At 47.9% G+C, this 17543-nt stretch overlaps 1 protein-coding gene across 2 annotated transcripts in view; it reads left to right on the forward strand.

Annotated features, from left to right (window-relative positions):
* PDZRN3 (PDZ domain containing ring finger 3) overlaps positions 1-15915 on the forward strand; it is a gene marked incomplete at its 5' end in the record, with an annotated part of 246788 nt that extends 230873 nt beyond the window's left edge. For both annotated transcript variants that reach the window (XM_082847772.1, XM_082847773.1), the window contains 5 exons: positions 8539-8637; positions 9812-9874; positions 12157-12258; positions 13469-13585; positions 14315-15915. In XM_082847772.1, coding sequence (XP_082703898.1) covers positions 8539-8637; positions 9812-9874; positions 12157-12258; positions 13469-13585; positions 14315-15889 — 1956 coding nt within the window. In that variant the 3' untranslated portion in view covers positions 15890-15915. The remainder of the gene's footprint in view (positions 1-8538; positions 8638-9811; positions 9875-12156; positions 12259-13468; positions 13586-14314) is intronic.
* Positions 15916-17543: the final 1628 nt, after the last annotated feature.

Raw genomic sequence — 17543 nt, forward strand, 5'->3', positions numbered from 1 at the left:
TTAGGATTTCGTATGTATAGTATCATGTCATCTGCAAACAGTGTCAGTTTTACTTCTTCTTTTCCAATTTGGATTCCTTTTATTTCCTTTTCTTCTCTGACTGCCATGGCTAGGAGTTCCAAAAGTATGCTGAACAAAAGTGGTGAGAGTGGACATCCTTGTCTTGTTCCTGATCTTAGAGGAAATGCTTTCAGTTTTCCACCACTGAGAATGATGTTTGCTGTGGGTTTGTCACATACGGCCGTTATTATGTTGAGGTATGTTTCCTCTGTGTACACTTTGTGGAGAGCGTTTATCATAAGTGGGTGTTGAACTTTGTCAAAAGCTTTTTCTGCATCGCTTGAGATGATCGTGTGGTTTATATTCTTCAGCTTGTTGATGTGGTATATCACACCGATTGATTTGTGGATATTGAAGAATCCTTGCATCCCTGGGATAAATCCCACTTGCTCATGGTGTACGATCCTTTTAATGGTTTGGTGGATGGGGATTGCTAATATTTTGTTGAGGATTTTTGCACCTGGGTTCATCTGTGATATTGGCCTGTAATTTTCTTTTTGTGTGTGTGGTATGAGTGATGGTGGCCTCATAGAGTGGGTTTGGGAGTGTTCCTTCCTCTGCACGTTTTTGGAACAGTTTCAGAAGGGTAGCTGTTAAGTCTTCTCTAAATGTTTGAGAGACTTTGCCTCTGAAGCCATCTGGTCCTGGACTTCTGTTCGTTGGAAGATTTTTAATCACAGTTTCAATTTCACTACTTGTGTGATTAGTCTGTTCATGTTTTCTATTTCTTCCTAGTTCAGTCTTAGAAGGTTGTACCTTTCTAAGAATTTGTCCATTTTTTTCCAAGTTGTCCATTTTATCGGCATATGGTTGCTTATAGCAGTCTCTGATGATCCTTTGTATTTCTGTGGTGGTGTCAGTTGTAACTTCTTTTTCATTTGTAATTTTATTGTTCTGAGCCCTCTGTTTTTTTTCTTGATGAGTCTGGCTAGAAGTTTATCAATTTTGTTTGTCTTTTTAAAGAACCGGCTTTTAGTTTCATTGATCTTTGCTATTGTTTTCTTCATCTCCATTTCATGTGTTTCTGCTCTGATCTGTATGATATCTTTCCTTCTACGAACTTTGGGTCCTGTTTGTTCTTCTTTCTCTAGTTGCTTTAGGTGTAAGCTTAGGTTGTTTATTTGAGATTCTTCTTGTTTGCTGAGGTGAGATTGTATTGCTGTAAAGTACACTCTCAGAATAGCTTTTTCTGCATTCCATAGGTTTTGGATCATTGTGCTTTCCTTTTCATTTGTCTCCGGATATTTTTTGATTTCCTCTTTGATCTCTTCAGGGATCCAGTGGTTGTGGAGTAGCATATTGTTGTTTGGCCTCCACGTGTTTAGTGTTTCACAGTTTTTTTTCTTGTAGTTGATTTCTAGTCTCATAGTGTTGTCATCGGAAAAGGTGCTTGATGTGATTTCAGTTTTCTTAAATTTACTGAGGCTCGCTTTGTTGGCCCAGCATGTGATCAGTCCTGGAGAATGTTCCATGGGCACTTGTGAAGAATGTGCGTTCTGCTGCTTTTGGATGGAATGCTCTGTAAATATCAATTAAGTCCACCCGGTCTAATGTGTCATGTAAGGCCTGTGTTTCCTGATTGATTTTCTGCTGGATGATCTGTCCATTGGTGAAAGTGGGGTGTTAAAGTCCCCCACTATGATTGTGTTACTTCCGATTTCTCCTTTTATGGCTGTTACAATTTCCCTTATATACTGAGGTGCTCCTATGTTGGGTGCATATATATAGTTACAACTGTTATATCTTCTTTTTGGATTGATCCCTTGATCATTGTGTCGTATCCTTCTTTGTCTCTTGTAACGGTCTTTATTTTAAAGTCTATTTTGTCTGATATGAGTATTGCTACTCCAGCTTTCTTTGGATTTCCATTTGCACGGAATACCTTTTAGCATCCCCTCACTTTCAGTCTGTACCTGTCCCTCGATCTGAAGTGGGTGTCTTGTAGATAGCAATATATCCAGGTCTTGTTTTTATATCCATTCAGCGAGCCTGTGTCTTTTGGTTGGAGCACTTAATCCATTTACGTTTAAAGTAATTATCGATATGTATTTCCTATTGCCATTTTGTTGACTGTTTTGGATTTGTTTTTGTGAGTCTTTTTTCTTCCCTTCCTCTTTTGTTCTCTTGTGATTGGATGACTAACGTTAGTGTCGTGTTTGGATTCCTTTGTCTTTTGTGTGTGTGTGTGTCTATTGTAGATTTTCAGTCTGCAGTTTCCATGAGGTTTTGATACAGCAGTGTATATATACACAAGATTGCTTTACATTGCTGGTCTCTTAATTTCAAATGCATTTCCAGTCTCCTGCATTTGTGCTCTCCTCTTCTCACCATTGCTGGTTTTGATATCATATTTGTGTGTGGATGATTTCCTACATTTACTGTATGTTTGCCTTTACCGAAGAGCTTTTCCATTCATAATTTTCTTCTTCCTAATTGTAGCCTTTCCTTTTCTACCGAGAGAAGTTGCTTTAGCATTTGTTGTAAAGCTGGTCTGGTGGTGCTGAATTCTCTTAGCTTTTGCTTGTCTGTAAAGCTTTTGATTTCTCCATCAAATCTGAATGAGAGCCTTGATGGGTAGAATATTGTTGGTTGTCATCACTTTCATCACTTTAAATATATCGTGCCACTCCCTTCTGGCCTGCAGAATTTCTGCTGAGAAGTCAGCTGATACCGTTATGGGAATTCCCTTGTGTGTTATTTGTTGCTTTTCCCTTGTTGCTTTCAATATCTTTTTCTATGTCTTTAATTTTTGTCCGCTTGATTGCTGTGTGTCTCGGTGTTTTCCTCCTTGGGTTTATCCTGCCTGGGACTCTCTGCACTTCCTGGACTTGGGTGACTATTTCCTTTCCCATGTTAGGGAAGTTTTCAGCTATTAATGCTTCCAGTATTTCCTCAGGTCCTTTCTCTCTCCTCCTTCCAGGACCCCTGTAATGTGAATGTTGGTGTGTTCATTGTTGTCCCAGAGGTCTCTGAGACTGTCTTCACTTCTTTTCATTCTTTTTCCTTCTGTTCCGTGGCAGTGATTTCCATCATTCTGTCTTCCAGTTGACTTACCCATTCTTCTGCATCAGTTATTATGCTGTTTGTTCCTTCTAGTGTATTTTTCATTTCAGTCACTGTATTGTTCATCTCGGTTTGTTTGTTCTTTAGTTCTTCAAGGTCTTTGTTAAACATTTCTTGCATCTTCTTGATCTGTGCCTCCGTTCTTTTTCTGAGATCTTGGATCCTCTGTACTATCATTACTCTAAATTCTTCTTCGGGTAGATTGCCTATCTCCACTTCACTTAGTTGTTCTTCTGGGGTTTTATCTTGTTCCTTCATATGGGATATATTCCTGTGCCGTGTCATTTTGTCTAACTTTCTGTGATTGCGGTGTCCGTTCCAGGCTGCAGGGTTGTAGTTTTTCTTGCTTCTGCTGTCTGCCCCCCCGGGGCAGGAGGCTGTCTGAGAGGCTTGTGCAGGCTTCCCAGTGGGAGGCAGTGGTTCCTGCCCACTGCTGCGTGGAACTGGGTCTTGTCCTTCTGGCGGGTAGCTATGGCCATGCCAAGGGGCGTGCCTTGAGGGCTGTAGGCTCAGGAAGACTTTATGCAGGCTGTCTGCTGATGGGTGGGGCTGTGTTCCTGCCCTGTTGGTTGTTTGGCCTGAGGCATCCCAGCACTGGAGCCTGCAGGCTGTTGGGTAGGGCCAGGACTCGGTAAGAAAATGGCAGCCTCCAGGAGGGCTCACGCCAATGAGTACTCCTCAGAACTGCCGCCGCCAGTGTCTTTGTACCCTCAGTGAGCCACAACCAATGCCCGTCTCTGCAGGAGACCCTCCAATACTAGCAGGTAGGTCTTGCCCAGAGTCTTATGAAGTCACTGCTTTTTTCCCTGGCTCCTAGTACGCACAGGACCCTGTGTGTGCCCTTCAAGAGTGGACTTTCCGTTTCCTACTGTCCTGTGGAATTCCTGCAATCAAACCCTGCCAGACTCTCTGAGGGCTCCTTCCTCTTGTAACCAGACCCCCAGGCTGAGGAGCCTGACGTAGGACTCAGAATTTTCACTCCTGTGGTGTAATTATTTTCCCGCTTGTGAGTTGCCCCCCACCCCCGGTGGGTCTGGGATTTGATTTTATAGCAGTTGCACCCCCTCCTACCATCTTGTTGTGGCTTCTTTGTCTTTGGATGTAGTATATCTTTTCTTGGTAGCTTCCAGGGGTTTTTTGGTCCATGGTTGTTGAGCAGGTAGTTGTGATTTGGTGGTTTTCTGTAGGAAGCCGTGAGCTGACATCCTTCTACTCCACTGTCTTGTCTCTGTCCTCGTGCGGGTTGTTAAGTGACACTTTTCCAACTTCTGTTTAGAGTTCCCAAGAAGATCCAGGTAACAAAAGGAAATACTATAGCCCATGCTATCTTAACATCATTGTCAAGTACATACCTAGAGTAAACCCCAGAGTAATACCCTGTGCTTTGTTTGTTTGCTTGTTTTATAAATTTATTTATTTTTGGCTGCGTTGGGTCTTTGTTGCTGCGCACGGGCTTTCTCTAGCTGCCGCGAGCAGAGGCTGCTCTTCATGGCGGTGTGTGGGCTTCTCGTCGCGGAGCATGGGCTCTAGGAGCGCGGGCTTCAGTGGTTGTGGCTCACGGGCTCGGTGGTGGTGGCTCGCGGACTCTAGAGCACAGGCTCAGTAGTTGTGGCGCACAGGCTTAGTTGCTTCGTGGCACGTGGGATCTTCCCAGACCAGGGCTTGAACCCGTGTCCCGTGCATTGGCAGGCGCATTCTTAACCACTGCGCCACCAGGGACGTTCCCCTGTGCTTTATTATTACCGCAAATGTGCTTTACCGGCATCTGTTTATCCAGAACCACACACCCTTTTTAGAACCAGACCACTTCCAAGATAGGAAGCGGCTCCTAAAGGACTGCCCTTAAAGTAGAATTGCGCTCCCCTTCTTGAGTCTGGTTTAAAGGCTCGAGTGCTAAAGTTGTGCTTGGCAGCCAGCTGGAAGTGGGGTGGGGCGTGGGGCGTGGGGCTTGGACATCCTCAGGCGAGTGTTTCAGATTGGGGTTGGCTCCTCCCATGCACTGCCCTGACACACAGCGTATGCCTCAGGCCGCAGCCAGGCCTGGGCTTCTCCTCCGCGGCAAGGACGTAAATTGGCCTTTGCAGTTTTTAAGTCAAGTCTATCCAAAGTGAGAATGTGAGTGTCCCCATGACAGCCTGTCCTGGGAAATTTTGCAGTGGGATTTAAAGGCTCAGTGCAGTGCTGGGCCGTATATCATTCTGCTAGAGTGAGGAAGCGTTGTTTTCAGAATATCAGTGACTGCAAACAGACCTGGTAATCAGAACGTCTTCTCTACCAGGCAGAAATGTCATCTTCACCAACACGTGTTGTATGTAACATAAGTCCAAACAGCATTTATGGGGAATCTATGACTAATTTTCGAACCACATATGGGGTTAACGGCAGCATATAAAAAGGGTTTAAGTAAGGAAGAGCGTAAGATACTGTTCTTGATTAATTATCAGTGATTCAGGTGAAAATACTTTAAAGCAACAAATGTTTTAGGATCTCTTCCACGCCAACCTGCTGTTTTGTTCTAAGAAAGTTGTCTCTTGTTATAATAGTAGTTCTTCCAATTTCTGTCCATCAAAATATTGACAAAAAATTGAGTAGGAGTGCTTTTCGAGTTAGGTTTTGATCAAAATCCTATAGATTGTAGATAGCAGAGTGCACACAGTTTGGGGACTAGGCCAAATGCGTGAAATCTTTTTTGACGTGTCGGACCTTCATCTGTCACATTCCCTATGAGTCTTCCTTTTTCCTACTTGAGTACTCGTAGTACGTCATGCTGTTTTTTTCCCAAGACATCAGTTCCAGACTTTTCACTTTCCCGAGTTCTTAAATGGAGCCCTCAGTCCTACACGTGTATTACAGAGTCATGCTTCTCAGACTCTCGGCGGTGAAAGACCGGGGGGACCAGGTTAGCCGGTTGGTTTAATTTTTAACATGTCACTGACCAATACGTGATTCTGCCATGAGTGACTGCATAGCTCACCCCTTGCCACTTCAGCTCAATAGTCCCTGACGCAGTCTTACACCGTGGTCAGTGAGACAAGTGTGCTAATCCTATCCTTGGCTATCATGACAGCGTCCAAGTGCTATAAAATTTCTAAACACTGCCCTCATTTTCTGCACCTACCTCGCCGTGACCTTGAAGCAAACTTTGAGTCATAGTAGAGTGAAGCCCAGTGGAGCTCTGGTATCTTCTGACCTTTCTTAAGAGCCGTTCACCTTGGTGGCCAATCATTCAGTGAAAACTATAACCTGTAGCATCACTTTTATTCTGGGAAAAGTCATATCACAATGTTTATTATCTTTCTAAGTTTTCTTCTTTCAGCCTCTCCAGTTACCCTTCTCTCTGCTTTGGTTGCACGTGAACTTGTTCCAGAACCGGCTGGCTTCCACCTTGAAGCCAGGGCTCTGTGGCAGCAGTGGGGCTGCAGCGGTGCACGTAGAGCCAAACGAGTAATCAGGAAATTCCACGGATTTACGCTGCCTCTTAGGAAGCGCCGAAACGGAGAAGGTCTTCCCTTTTGCCTGTACCCAGATGAGGTGTAACCTGAGAACAGAGACTTGGGCATGCGTTTGAAACATGAGGATGCTGTGGGCCTAGTATATTTGCGGTATGCAACCGGGTTATTCCAAAGTACCTGGAAAGTTATGTGCCCTCGTGGTTAAACTCGTGCTACCTCTTTGCTTAGTCTTTTTCTCAAAACAACGAGAAACGAAATTTCCATCCAACTCCACTAAATTATCAGAAATTAATGGGATTTCATTTAAGGGAAACGTGCCAGGTTGCTAAAGCTATAATGAGGAAGTCATTGAATTAATTCACAGGTCAGTATTCAGAAAATAAAATCATCTTATTGGGGGGCACAAGAAATACACGCACTCGGCTGCTGCAGACAACGGCTGTGACTTCCGGCAAGAAGCTGCCTGCACGTATCGTACTGCGGTTTTCCGTGGACTGTCTCTGGGCCCGTCACTGTGCTGAGGGCTCGGCAGTCTCGTCTCAGTGACTCTTCACCCTGTCCAAGCGGCAGGGTGACATGCGCCAGTGAGGAAGCAGGCTCAGATATAGTAACGAGCCCATGGAACCCCGTGGTGAAGCTGCTAGAAAAAGCTAGAGTTGGGATCTGCACACAGGTCTTTGAGCCTCAGCTCTTCAGCACCACACTATACTCTACACGTCAGCCGGAAAGCCTGCTGAAAGTATCCAGCAGATCATGGCAGTCTTCACTTTAAAAGTTTTCCAAGGCTTCCCGTGATGCTGAAATCAAATCTGAGCTCCCCGACGCTGGCCCGTTGGCCCCACTGCCTGGCTATGCTCAGCCGGCCTCGCTCTTCCTCGTTCACAGGGCTTCAGCCCTCCTGGCCCCAGGGCCTTTGCACCTCCTGTTCTTCCGTCTCGAAAGTACCCATGGTATTGGGCACCCAGGGGAGGGTTCCGTAAGTGTCTGCTATGTTAACTGTGTTGAGCTTTGACCACAAAAACAACTGTGCCCTCACCAAGAAGAGCCGGGAGAGAGAAGATATTTCCAGAGACCGACCCCATCTCAGAGCTCCTGCTGGTTGGCAAGCAGCTAACCCCAAACACCAGACCGGGGCCTCTGCCTGAGAACTTATCGTCAGGCAGCCCCTGGCCCTTCGTGCCGCCGCGTCTCGTGTGGGTGGTTGGCAGGATGGGCGGAAAGGGAGACTTGGCCCACGAACGCTTTCAGAGAAGCACGCCACTTCCTCCAGGGGTCCAACAGTTTTCAAAGTTCTGACTTCATTCCAAAGTGCAGGTTAATTGGCAAATACAGTGGCGTTCCCTGTGCCCCTTGGGTCTCGCGTTTGGGCTCGCTTTGCTTTTACTTAATTTGCTGTAATAGCGGCGGAAACTAATTTCTCGACTGTAGATATCACAGCTGTTGGGGAAAGCATTAATTGCGTGCTATCACGTTACCCTCCTTCCTTGGATCAATTTATGTGTAGTCTGTTCGCAAGTTCTGTTACTGTGCATATTAACAGAACACAACGGGAAATAATCTCACCACACACATTGGAGACATTTGTACTGAAATGGCTGGATGGGTTGGGGTTTGGAAATATTCTTGTTTGTGGCAGACATCGAAAGAATGCTTTTTCAAAGCCCGACCCCAGAAGTCTTGACGCTGAGTGAAATATGGGTAATTTTTCTTTGGGGGGGGGGGGGATCAATCCAATAACTATTTTCAAAATGACTTTATATCGACGGAAAGGTCAGAAATGCCCTGGGCATTGATCCCATGCCCGTAATCACTTTTTTGTTTAGTAAGTTAACCGCTCTGCCCACATCCAATGCGGAGAAATCCAGTCCATCATTTAAACGAAATGTTTTTTAAAGCACTGGACGTCCTCCCAGCCCTCACTGCCTGCCGGGGTCTCACAGGGAAATGCCCTTTCTTTGTCTAGGAAGTGGATCTCTACAGAATGAACAGCCAGGACAAGCTGGGCCTCACAGTATGCTACCGAACGGACGATGAAGATGACATTGGGATCTATATAAGCGAGGTATCGGGGCTGATTTTTTATAACTATCATAGCAAGAGCAAGAGAGTTGGTCTCTTTTTTGCCTTTTATGCGTTAACCAACCTTAACTCTGGCTCACGGAGATGTCTGTGGAAAGACGCAGACAGATTTCTTCGTCCCCTTTATCACGCTCCGTGGAGTTACGTCTTTACATAGGGGTTAAGTCCTAATGTTGGCACATAAGACAAAACTACCCTTCAGAAGCCTGCAAATCGGCCATAAAATGGAGGCGTGTACATGGCTTCATGTGTTCAACCCCGAGGGAAGAGCAGATTCACATTTCCCTTCTCGTGTTCATTGAATGGGATGGGGGAGGGCATCACTTACACTTTTTAAAGTATTTCTGTGTCTGTTTCTCTTTTTTCTTTGCTCTTGGTGCGGTGTGTACAGTTGAATTCACGTAAGTTCAGTGCAACTTCAAAGTACATAGACGGAAGCTATCTTTATCTTCCCAGAGGAGACAATGCAAAGCAACTGATTTCAGGATGGATACCTTACCACGCACTGCCCTCTTTGCAAGCACAGAAACCCCATTTTGTCAGGAAATAAAATCCATCCCCATGGGATGAATCAAGGGATGTGTCTGCTAGGCTTAATAATTATCCCTTGGGGTATACTTCGCCCACCAAGCTTAAGTTGGCCCATCATGACTGCATTTCGGGGGTGTCTCTCCCAAACTCAATCCCACTTGTCTCAATTATATTTCATTTTTAAAGTTACTTTCCAAACTTCAATATACCCACTTGGTAAAATAATTAAGTTGCTTTAATTATTTTAAAGGTTGCTAGCCCACATGATGAAGGGTACCCTTTAACCTGTTCTCCAGCACACTTTTTTGCTTTTCATTCCTGTGCGTGCAACAGGAGTCAGCTGTGCCTCTTCATCCCCTCAGGTCACCAGGGTCTGTGCACACTGCTGTGCAGCAGGGTTGCCGTGCAAGGATCCCGGAACACAGCCCGGAAAGGGCTTGGAAACAGATCGGTCCCTGTTCGTCTCCCTCTGCATGACCCTAAGTCTTGTTTATTTCGGCACAAAACGAAAACAGAGGGACGAGCACGACCATGTGTTAGAGGCAGACTTTGGAAAGGGCCGTGGTTTATTTTCGTGCGTGTTTAAGTTACCCCCTCGGTGCTGAGGTGTCTGCTGTGTGTTTCAGATCGACCCGAACAGCATCGCGGCCAAGGATGGGCGCATCCGAGAAGGAGACCGCATCATCCAGGTAGGTCGGCTTCCTCTGTTTATCACTAGAGAGCAAACTGGTTCTCATTAATAGCTTTGGGGTGGAAATGCAGAAGTTAACAAACAGGGGGGCGCAAATATCGGGTGTGTGGTGAGGCCAGAGAAGGTGATGGCTGAAGTACAAGCTATGGAAAATACCTGGCAACAGGGTGTGGTGAGGCGTGAGACAAACCGGAGAGGATGCCTGCCCCACCTAAGCAGGAAGGGCTGCCCCAGCGCTTTGCAGCATGTGAGCCAGCTCATCTCCTTTCCTTGCCCTTCTCTTTGGGCCACAGACAACACATTAGAGGGCCAGATGAGGCCCACAGTTCTTGTGAAACAAAATAACGCTCATTTGAGCTTTCTCGGATGGATTAATTTTGGACCGAACATTTCAAGTTTGAGCCATCTTTTAAACGCCATGACTCAGCATTTAACTAGTATATGCCATGGCTTTTAAGAGTAGTTTCTTTATCTGTAAAGGATAGCTGTTGCTCTTTCGAGTCAAACTGAGACCCGTCTTTTTTTCCCTTTAATTGTCTTTTAATTTAAGCTTTAATTATTTTTTTAAACAAATAACATTCTTTATTGAAGTACAGTTGATTTACAATCTTGCGTTAGTTACAGCTGTAAAGTGACTCAGTTATACATGTGTGTATACGTTCTATTATTTTCCATTAAGGTTTAATCACGGGAGATTGGGTATAGGTCCCTGTGCTACACACAGTGTAGGACCTTGTTGTTTATCCATTCTCTGTATATACCAGTTTGCCTCTGCTAATCCCAGACTCCCAATCCAACCCTCTCCCCCCCCCTCGTCCCCCTTGGCAACCACCCGTCTGTTCTCTGTGTCCGTGAGTCTGTTTCTGCTTCAGAAATAGGTTTATTTGTGTCATATTTTAGGTTTCACATGTGAGTGCCATCATAAGATAGTTGTCTTTCTCTTTCTGACTTCCTTCACTTAGTATGATAATCTCTAGTTGCATCCACCTTGCTGGAAAAGGCATCGTCTCATTCTTTCTTTTTGACGGCTGAGTAATATGCCATTGTCTGTATGTACCACGCCTTCTTTATCCATTCATCTGTCCATGGACGTTTAGGTTGCTTCCATGTCTTGGCTGTTGTAGCAAACAGTGCTTCAGGGAACACTGGGGTGCGTGTGTCTTTTGGAATTCATTATAGTTTTGTCTGGATATATGCCCAGGGGTGGCACTGCTGGATCACATGGTAAATTCTATTACCATCTTTTTTAATCTCACAGAAATTGAGAGGCTCTGGTTCATGGGTAGAAGACTTAGCTTCTACCTCTGCTCTCTCCTGTCTTCTCATTTCGGATCCACTGTGTTTAGACGTATCCCTGCCGACCTCCCTGCGAGTAATTTTCGTTTCCTTTTGCCACTGCTTATTCTTACACTTGCCCTGACTTCAGCCCGGACTGTCATTCCTGACGGGGCTGAACCCTCAGGAGTAACGGCCTTTTCAGTGCTCTAGTTTTCCACTGGCATCTGCCCTTGGCCGCGGAAGCACTGAGTTCCTTATCTGGCCCTCCCTGCCTCCCGGACAACCACACCTCCCCACGTTGACCGAGAGCCATCACCCCCTTTGCTGCCCGTTCCTTCACTGGCATAGAGAGTCGAGGGCAGGCTCCCCTTCCAGCTCCATGGAACCATTGCCGTGTACCCTGGAGCTGAGACCTCCAGACCAGCAGAGCCCGAAGGTGACAGGACAGGAAGCCAGAATCCTGCCAGAGCGTGGTCAGGCGTGATGGTGAGAGACTCCCTCCCGCTTGACCTTGTGTCCCACCTTAAAACATTAAGGTGTGAAACTGGGAACACAGAACACTCTGCATAATTCCAGCACGTTCACGTACAGCCCCCAGTGCTGCTTTTTTCTCCGATATTATCTGAAAATTAGCTGTAGTCACGCTTTAGTAGATTCCATTTAGACTCCTGCCTGAGTATATTTAATTACGTGTCATTAAATTGCTTAGATGTTTTCCCTCTTCACAACGCGGTGATTTTTCTCAGGGCTGCCTTTTGGAGTCCCAGCTACTTCTGTTCACGTAGCCTCCGCCTGGGCACTACGCCCGTGGAGGCTGTCATGTAGCCCAGAGACACTGTGTCAGTTTGAGCAAGGCCTTTCCTTCTGAAAACCAGCGTATTCTTTTCAAGCTGCCTGGAAGTTCTCTGTTCCAGCTGTGAGATGCAGGCCTGCAACAGTGCAGAATGATTCTGCACAACTTACTCACGCTACTTGTCTACCCCTCCACCTTTTCCTTTTTAGATTAACGGGATAGAGGTACAGAACCGCGAAGAGGCCGTGGCTCTGCTAACCAGTGAAGACAACAAGAACTTTTCCTTGCTAATTGCAAGGCCCGAACTCCAGGTGAGTCAGCTTCCGACACGTGAAGCTGGGTCTGTAGTTCTACAGTCAGTAACAAAGTCTAACAAAGTCCCTGGCCCTGCAGAACGCTGCCCACCTATCGAATCTGAGCTTGAAGGGTACTCCGTACCCCGGAAGGGTATCTGAGTTGCTCGGACTTCCAATCCGTTTCTCGTTTTGACCTTCTAAGGAGCGTGCTGACATCCACCCTGGCATTTACGCCGCGGGCCCCGCACGGCCGCGGGCCCCGCACGTTCGTTAACGCAGGGAGCATAATGAAAGAAAAGAGGAGGGAACATGAGGGCGTGGAGAACACAGCCAGGGTCACGCCCGTCAACATGTTTGACTTCCCAGGACCCGACCAGTATCTGTGTGGGTCTCATTTACAACTGCAGAGTGTTAAGGAACGTACAGCATGACGATTATAGTTAAACTTCAGGTGCTCTCATCACCCAAAAAACAGTCACTGTGAGATACGTTAGTTACTCGACTGGTAATTATTTCACTATGTATATACGCACATCAAATCATCGTGACGTACGTCTGCCACGTAGGACAGTTTTTACTGGAAAAAAAGGAAAGAAACTTTGGTCAGCAGACTCTTCCTTAAAGGGCCAAAGAAGAAGCATGATGGGCTTTGGGAGCTGTGTATATGGTCTCCGGTGCCACTGCAGTGCAGAAGCACCGCAGACCGCTTTCTTATGAGCATGAGAGAGAAGAGCCCTGATAGAAGCGATAGGCCTTGCCCAAGACTAACAAACGGCTAGGTTAGTAGAGCTACCTTTTTTTGTCAGAAAGAATGCCTTCCGTACTGTAAGTGCCTTCTCGTGGGGACCTTCTAAACTTGTGTGCGGGCCGTCAAGCAGAAGGGCAGGCAGGGCTAGGGCTCCTGGACGCCGCCCCTGTGCTCAGTGGCCTCCTTCACCGAAAGGAGCTAACCTGGGGGAAAGCGCCTCACCCTCCAACAGTAAAAGAGCAGACCGCAGCCCCGTCCCCCGGACGTGTAGGGTGGGAGCTGTCTTCACCGTGAGCGTGGGGTAGTCGTCTGTCGTAGAGCGAAACGACAGGCAGTCTGCATTTCGATGACCCCCGGAGGGGGCCCCAGAAGTATTTCTCCCCAGGGTTTACTGTCCTTTCTTAAAAATAAATACATAAAATGAGAGCGAAAGGAGCCTCAGCTGAAGGGCATGTGTGGGCGGCTGTCTCTCCCCAGCTGGACGAGGGGTGGATGGACGACGACAGAAACGACTTTCTGGACGACCTGCACATGGACATGCTGGAAGAGCAGCACCACCAGGCCATGCAGTTCACCGCCGGCGTGCTGCAGCAGGTACCACCCCCCGCCCGCCCCTCCGCCCTCTCAGCAGCAGGGAAACCCGGGATCTCCCTCGGGATCTCCCTCGGGATGCCCAAGCCCCTGAGCAACCCCGCTGCCGCCGGGAAGACGGCCGGGAAACTAACGAAGGGCTTTTCTGTTCGCCCAAGTGAAAGGCAAGCCCGTAGTTTCCCTGACCACGAGAGTGCCGTGTGGCTTATAAAAGCAAAAGCAGTAATGCCCGGGTACCCCTGACCTTCTGACACTCGTTTCGAAACCAGAGCCCCCTGTGCCGGCATTAATAGATCGCTAGAGCAGAGAAAGAAAAAGTCGTGTTTTCAAAAGCAAAGCAATTCCCTCTGGTTAACCTGAGCTGCTTGGCACCCTTTCCGTCCCCCTTCTATGCCACCACCATTGTCAGAGATACCCTAAGTGACTGCTAATCGAGGGCCTTAGGAGCTGAAAGGACATCACCTATGCATGCCTCCTGCTTCCCGTGCGTGCACAGGGGTCCTCGAATGGCTGGAATCATTCGGTGAGGTAAGGTGACTATCGTCCTCCTTTCCCAGGTGCGGAAACTGAGGCCGAGAAGGAGGTTCAGTGGCTCCCCCAGGTCAGGCTGACCGGGTAGTTAACCCGTAGCTAATTCCCAGGCCCCCCCCCCCTACAGGAAGAGTCACACCTGGGAACTGCACCTCCGGCGCCCCTCACTGTGCCCGTGTGTTCTTGTTTTCTGTCGTGTAGAAGAAGCACGAGGAAGACGGGGGAACCACAGACACGGCCACCATCCTGTCCAACCAGCACGAGAAGGACAGCGGCGTGGGCCGGACGGACGAGAGCACGCGCAACGACGAGAGCTCAGAGCAGGAGAACAACGGCGACGACGCCCCCGCGGCCTCCCCGCCACTGGCCGGGCAGAGGAAGCTCACGTGCAGCCAGGACACCCTGGGCAGCAGCGACCTGCCCTTCAGCAACGAGTCCTTCATCTCGGCCGACTGCGCCGACGCCGACTACCTGGGCATCCCGGTGGACGAGTGCGAGCGCTTCCGCGAGCTGCTGGAGCTCAAGTGCCAGGTGAAGAGTGCCAGCCCCTACGGCCTGTACTACCCGGGCAGCCCCCTGGACGCCAGCAAGAGCGACCCGGAGAGCGTGGACAAGGAGCTGGAGCTGCTGAACGAGGAGCTGCGCAGCATCGAGCTGGAGTGCCTGAGCATCGTGCGCGCGCACAAGATGCAGCGGCTCAAGGAGCAGTACCGCGAGCCCTGGATGCTGCACAACAGCGGCTTCCGCAACTACAACACCAGCGTCGACGTGCGCAGGCGCGAGCTCTCGGACATCACCGAGCTCCCCGAGAAGTCCGACAAAGACAGCTCGAGCGCGTACAACACAGGCGAGAGCTGCCGGAGCACCCCGCTCACCTTGGAGCTGTCCCCCGACAACTCTCTGAGGCGAGCGGCCGAGGGCAGCGGCGGCCCCGGCAGCGAAGGCGCCGCGGGGACCACCGAGGCGTACGGGCCGTGCCCAAGGAATCTGCTCTCCATCACGGAAGATCCCGAAGTGGGCTCCCCGGACTACAGCCCTTCCCCTGAAGAGCTGGACCCCAGCCAGGCCCTGGAGGGCAAGGAGAGGAAACCCAGCGACGACGACGGCAGCGGGAGCCCCACCCCCAGCCAGAAGCTGGGCGGCGGCTCGTACCTGTCGCCCTTCCCGCACTCCCCCTACAAACACGCCCACATCCCGGCGCACGCGCAGCACTACCAGAGCTACATGCAGCTGATCCAGCAGAAGTCGGCCGTGGAGTACGCGCAAAGCCAGATGAGCCTGGTGAGCATGTGCAAGGACCTGAACTCGGCCAACCAGTCGGAGCCGAGAATGGAGTGGAAAGTGAAGATCCGGAGCGACGGGACGCGCTACATCACCAAGCGGCCGGTGCGGGATCGCCTGCTGCGGGAGCGCGCGCTCAAGATCCGCGAGGAGCGCAGCGGCATGACCACGGACGACGATGCGGTGAGCGAGCTGAAGATGGGGCGGTACTGGAGCAAGGAGGAGCGGAAGCAGCACGTGGTGAAGGCCAAGGAGCAGAGGCGGAGGCGCGAGTTCATGATGCAGAGCCGGCTCGACTGCCTGAAGGAGCAGCAAGGGGCCGACGACAGGAAGGAGATGAACATCCTGGAACTCAGCCACAAAAAGATGATGAAGAAGAGGAATAAAAAGATATTTGATAACTGGATGACGATCCAAGAACTCTTAACCCACGGCACGAAATCTCCAGACGGCACTAGAGTATACAATTCGTTCCTATCGGTGACTACTGTATAATTTTCACTTCTGCATTATGTACATAAGAGAGAACACTACCGTTGAGGTAGCAATTCCTGCCTCGTTCAATGCGGCAAGCTTTTGTATATAAGATAAATAGTGTCATCATGTTTATAGTCGAAGTCAGCGAGCCCTACCCACTCACGCTGGGTGTCGTCTTAGCTCTATTTTAAGCGGAGAGAAACCACCCGTAACTGTCTTGGGAGGCAATATTAACGAAACAGAGCTTTTTTTCAAATAGCAATGGTACTTTTTATACTCGTTACCTTTCCCATGAAGTTTTTAAAATTTCAAAAAGCTCTTTTATTAAGCATACCTTCACAGAATAATTTGTTTACACACTATATTCATATACGAAAGTTAAACACACTTTTTTTTTGCCTGCCGAAAACTCAGATACGACTGCCAGTATGTATTTTTAACGGAACCCTACTTTGTAATATGTGAGTGACCGTTTAACATTAGGTCAAAGCTGCAGGCTCCAAAAACCACCAAACTCTGTGGTTCACGAGGTATACTACACATAATTTGTTTGTTTAGAATTGGGAGACCCATTTAAACATTCTTCTCCTGGTTAAAGTTCCCAAGAGAGTGTAAAGGTTTTTAACAGAAGGCAAACTATAACACAGCTTCGTGGAAGTTTAAAGCATGTTTGCAGATACTGCAACCCGTGGGGGGACTTCTTTGCATGTACAGGAAAGTTGTGGATGGAGACGGTTTGTGGACTTTTAAGTGCTCACTGTAGTAAACCTTTGCTTTGTAGATTCAAAGGGACAGGCTTTTTCGAGCAAATTCAGAGAACCATGGTTAGTTATAAACAGTAAGTAAAATGAAGTTAAGATAAATTATTATTTTCTATTTGATATGTTTTGAAGTGATTCCTCACTTTGCAGTGGTGCCTATAAAATAAAAGCCTTTTGCAGTGTGTATTTTTTTTTTCCTTCATTGTATTACCTGCTGCCTCGGAAGCATTTGAGCGTTTCAGGTCATCCACTACCTTCATTCTGCTCGGAATCCAAAGACAGGTCTGTTTGTTAGGGGGAAAAAAATCTAGCATTCGAATGACTGTCTGCCTTACAGAAAGCCTCAACTTGGCCCACTATGCTATAAACTGGAATAACTGAGCAGGTTGATCAACCAAGCTCGTGTTCACAACAAAACCCCTTTGGTTTACTGCCCCCATTACTGCCTGTCGGTAATATCTAACAACATCTCTGAGTAGCTAGGCCCAACGTTCCATTTCTAACATGCATCTGCAAAAGCCACAATATTTTCATAGCATAGCAAGGGTCACCAAAGTGGGTGGGCTTCAAAACTGGTATGTTTCACACTGCAGCAACCCACAGGATCCCAAATACTGAATTCGCTACGAATTGTTCCCCCATGATAGCGTTCACACAAGTGTCAGCTATAATGTCTACTAAAAAGACATACGTACATACATACATACACAAATGAACGAATGACTGGGATTACAAAAGGTATCATTTTCATTTGCCGTGATGCCAGACACCTGGTTTTCTCACTGAACTTTGGATTGAAGTGGCCAGGTGTTTAGGTATCTGAGACTTAGATTCCTCCAACACACCCTGTTCGAACCCATATTCCTCCCTTGTGGCCAACATCTTAAGACTAGTCATTAGTCATTAGTAGT

This window comes from Leucopleurus acutus (assembly GCF_964270905.1).
Source record: "Leucopleurus acutus genome assembly, chromosome: 10".
Classification (NCBI taxonomy): domain Eukaryota; kingdom Metazoa; phylum Chordata; class Mammalia; order Artiodactyla; family Delphinidae; genus Leucopleurus; species Leucopleurus acutus.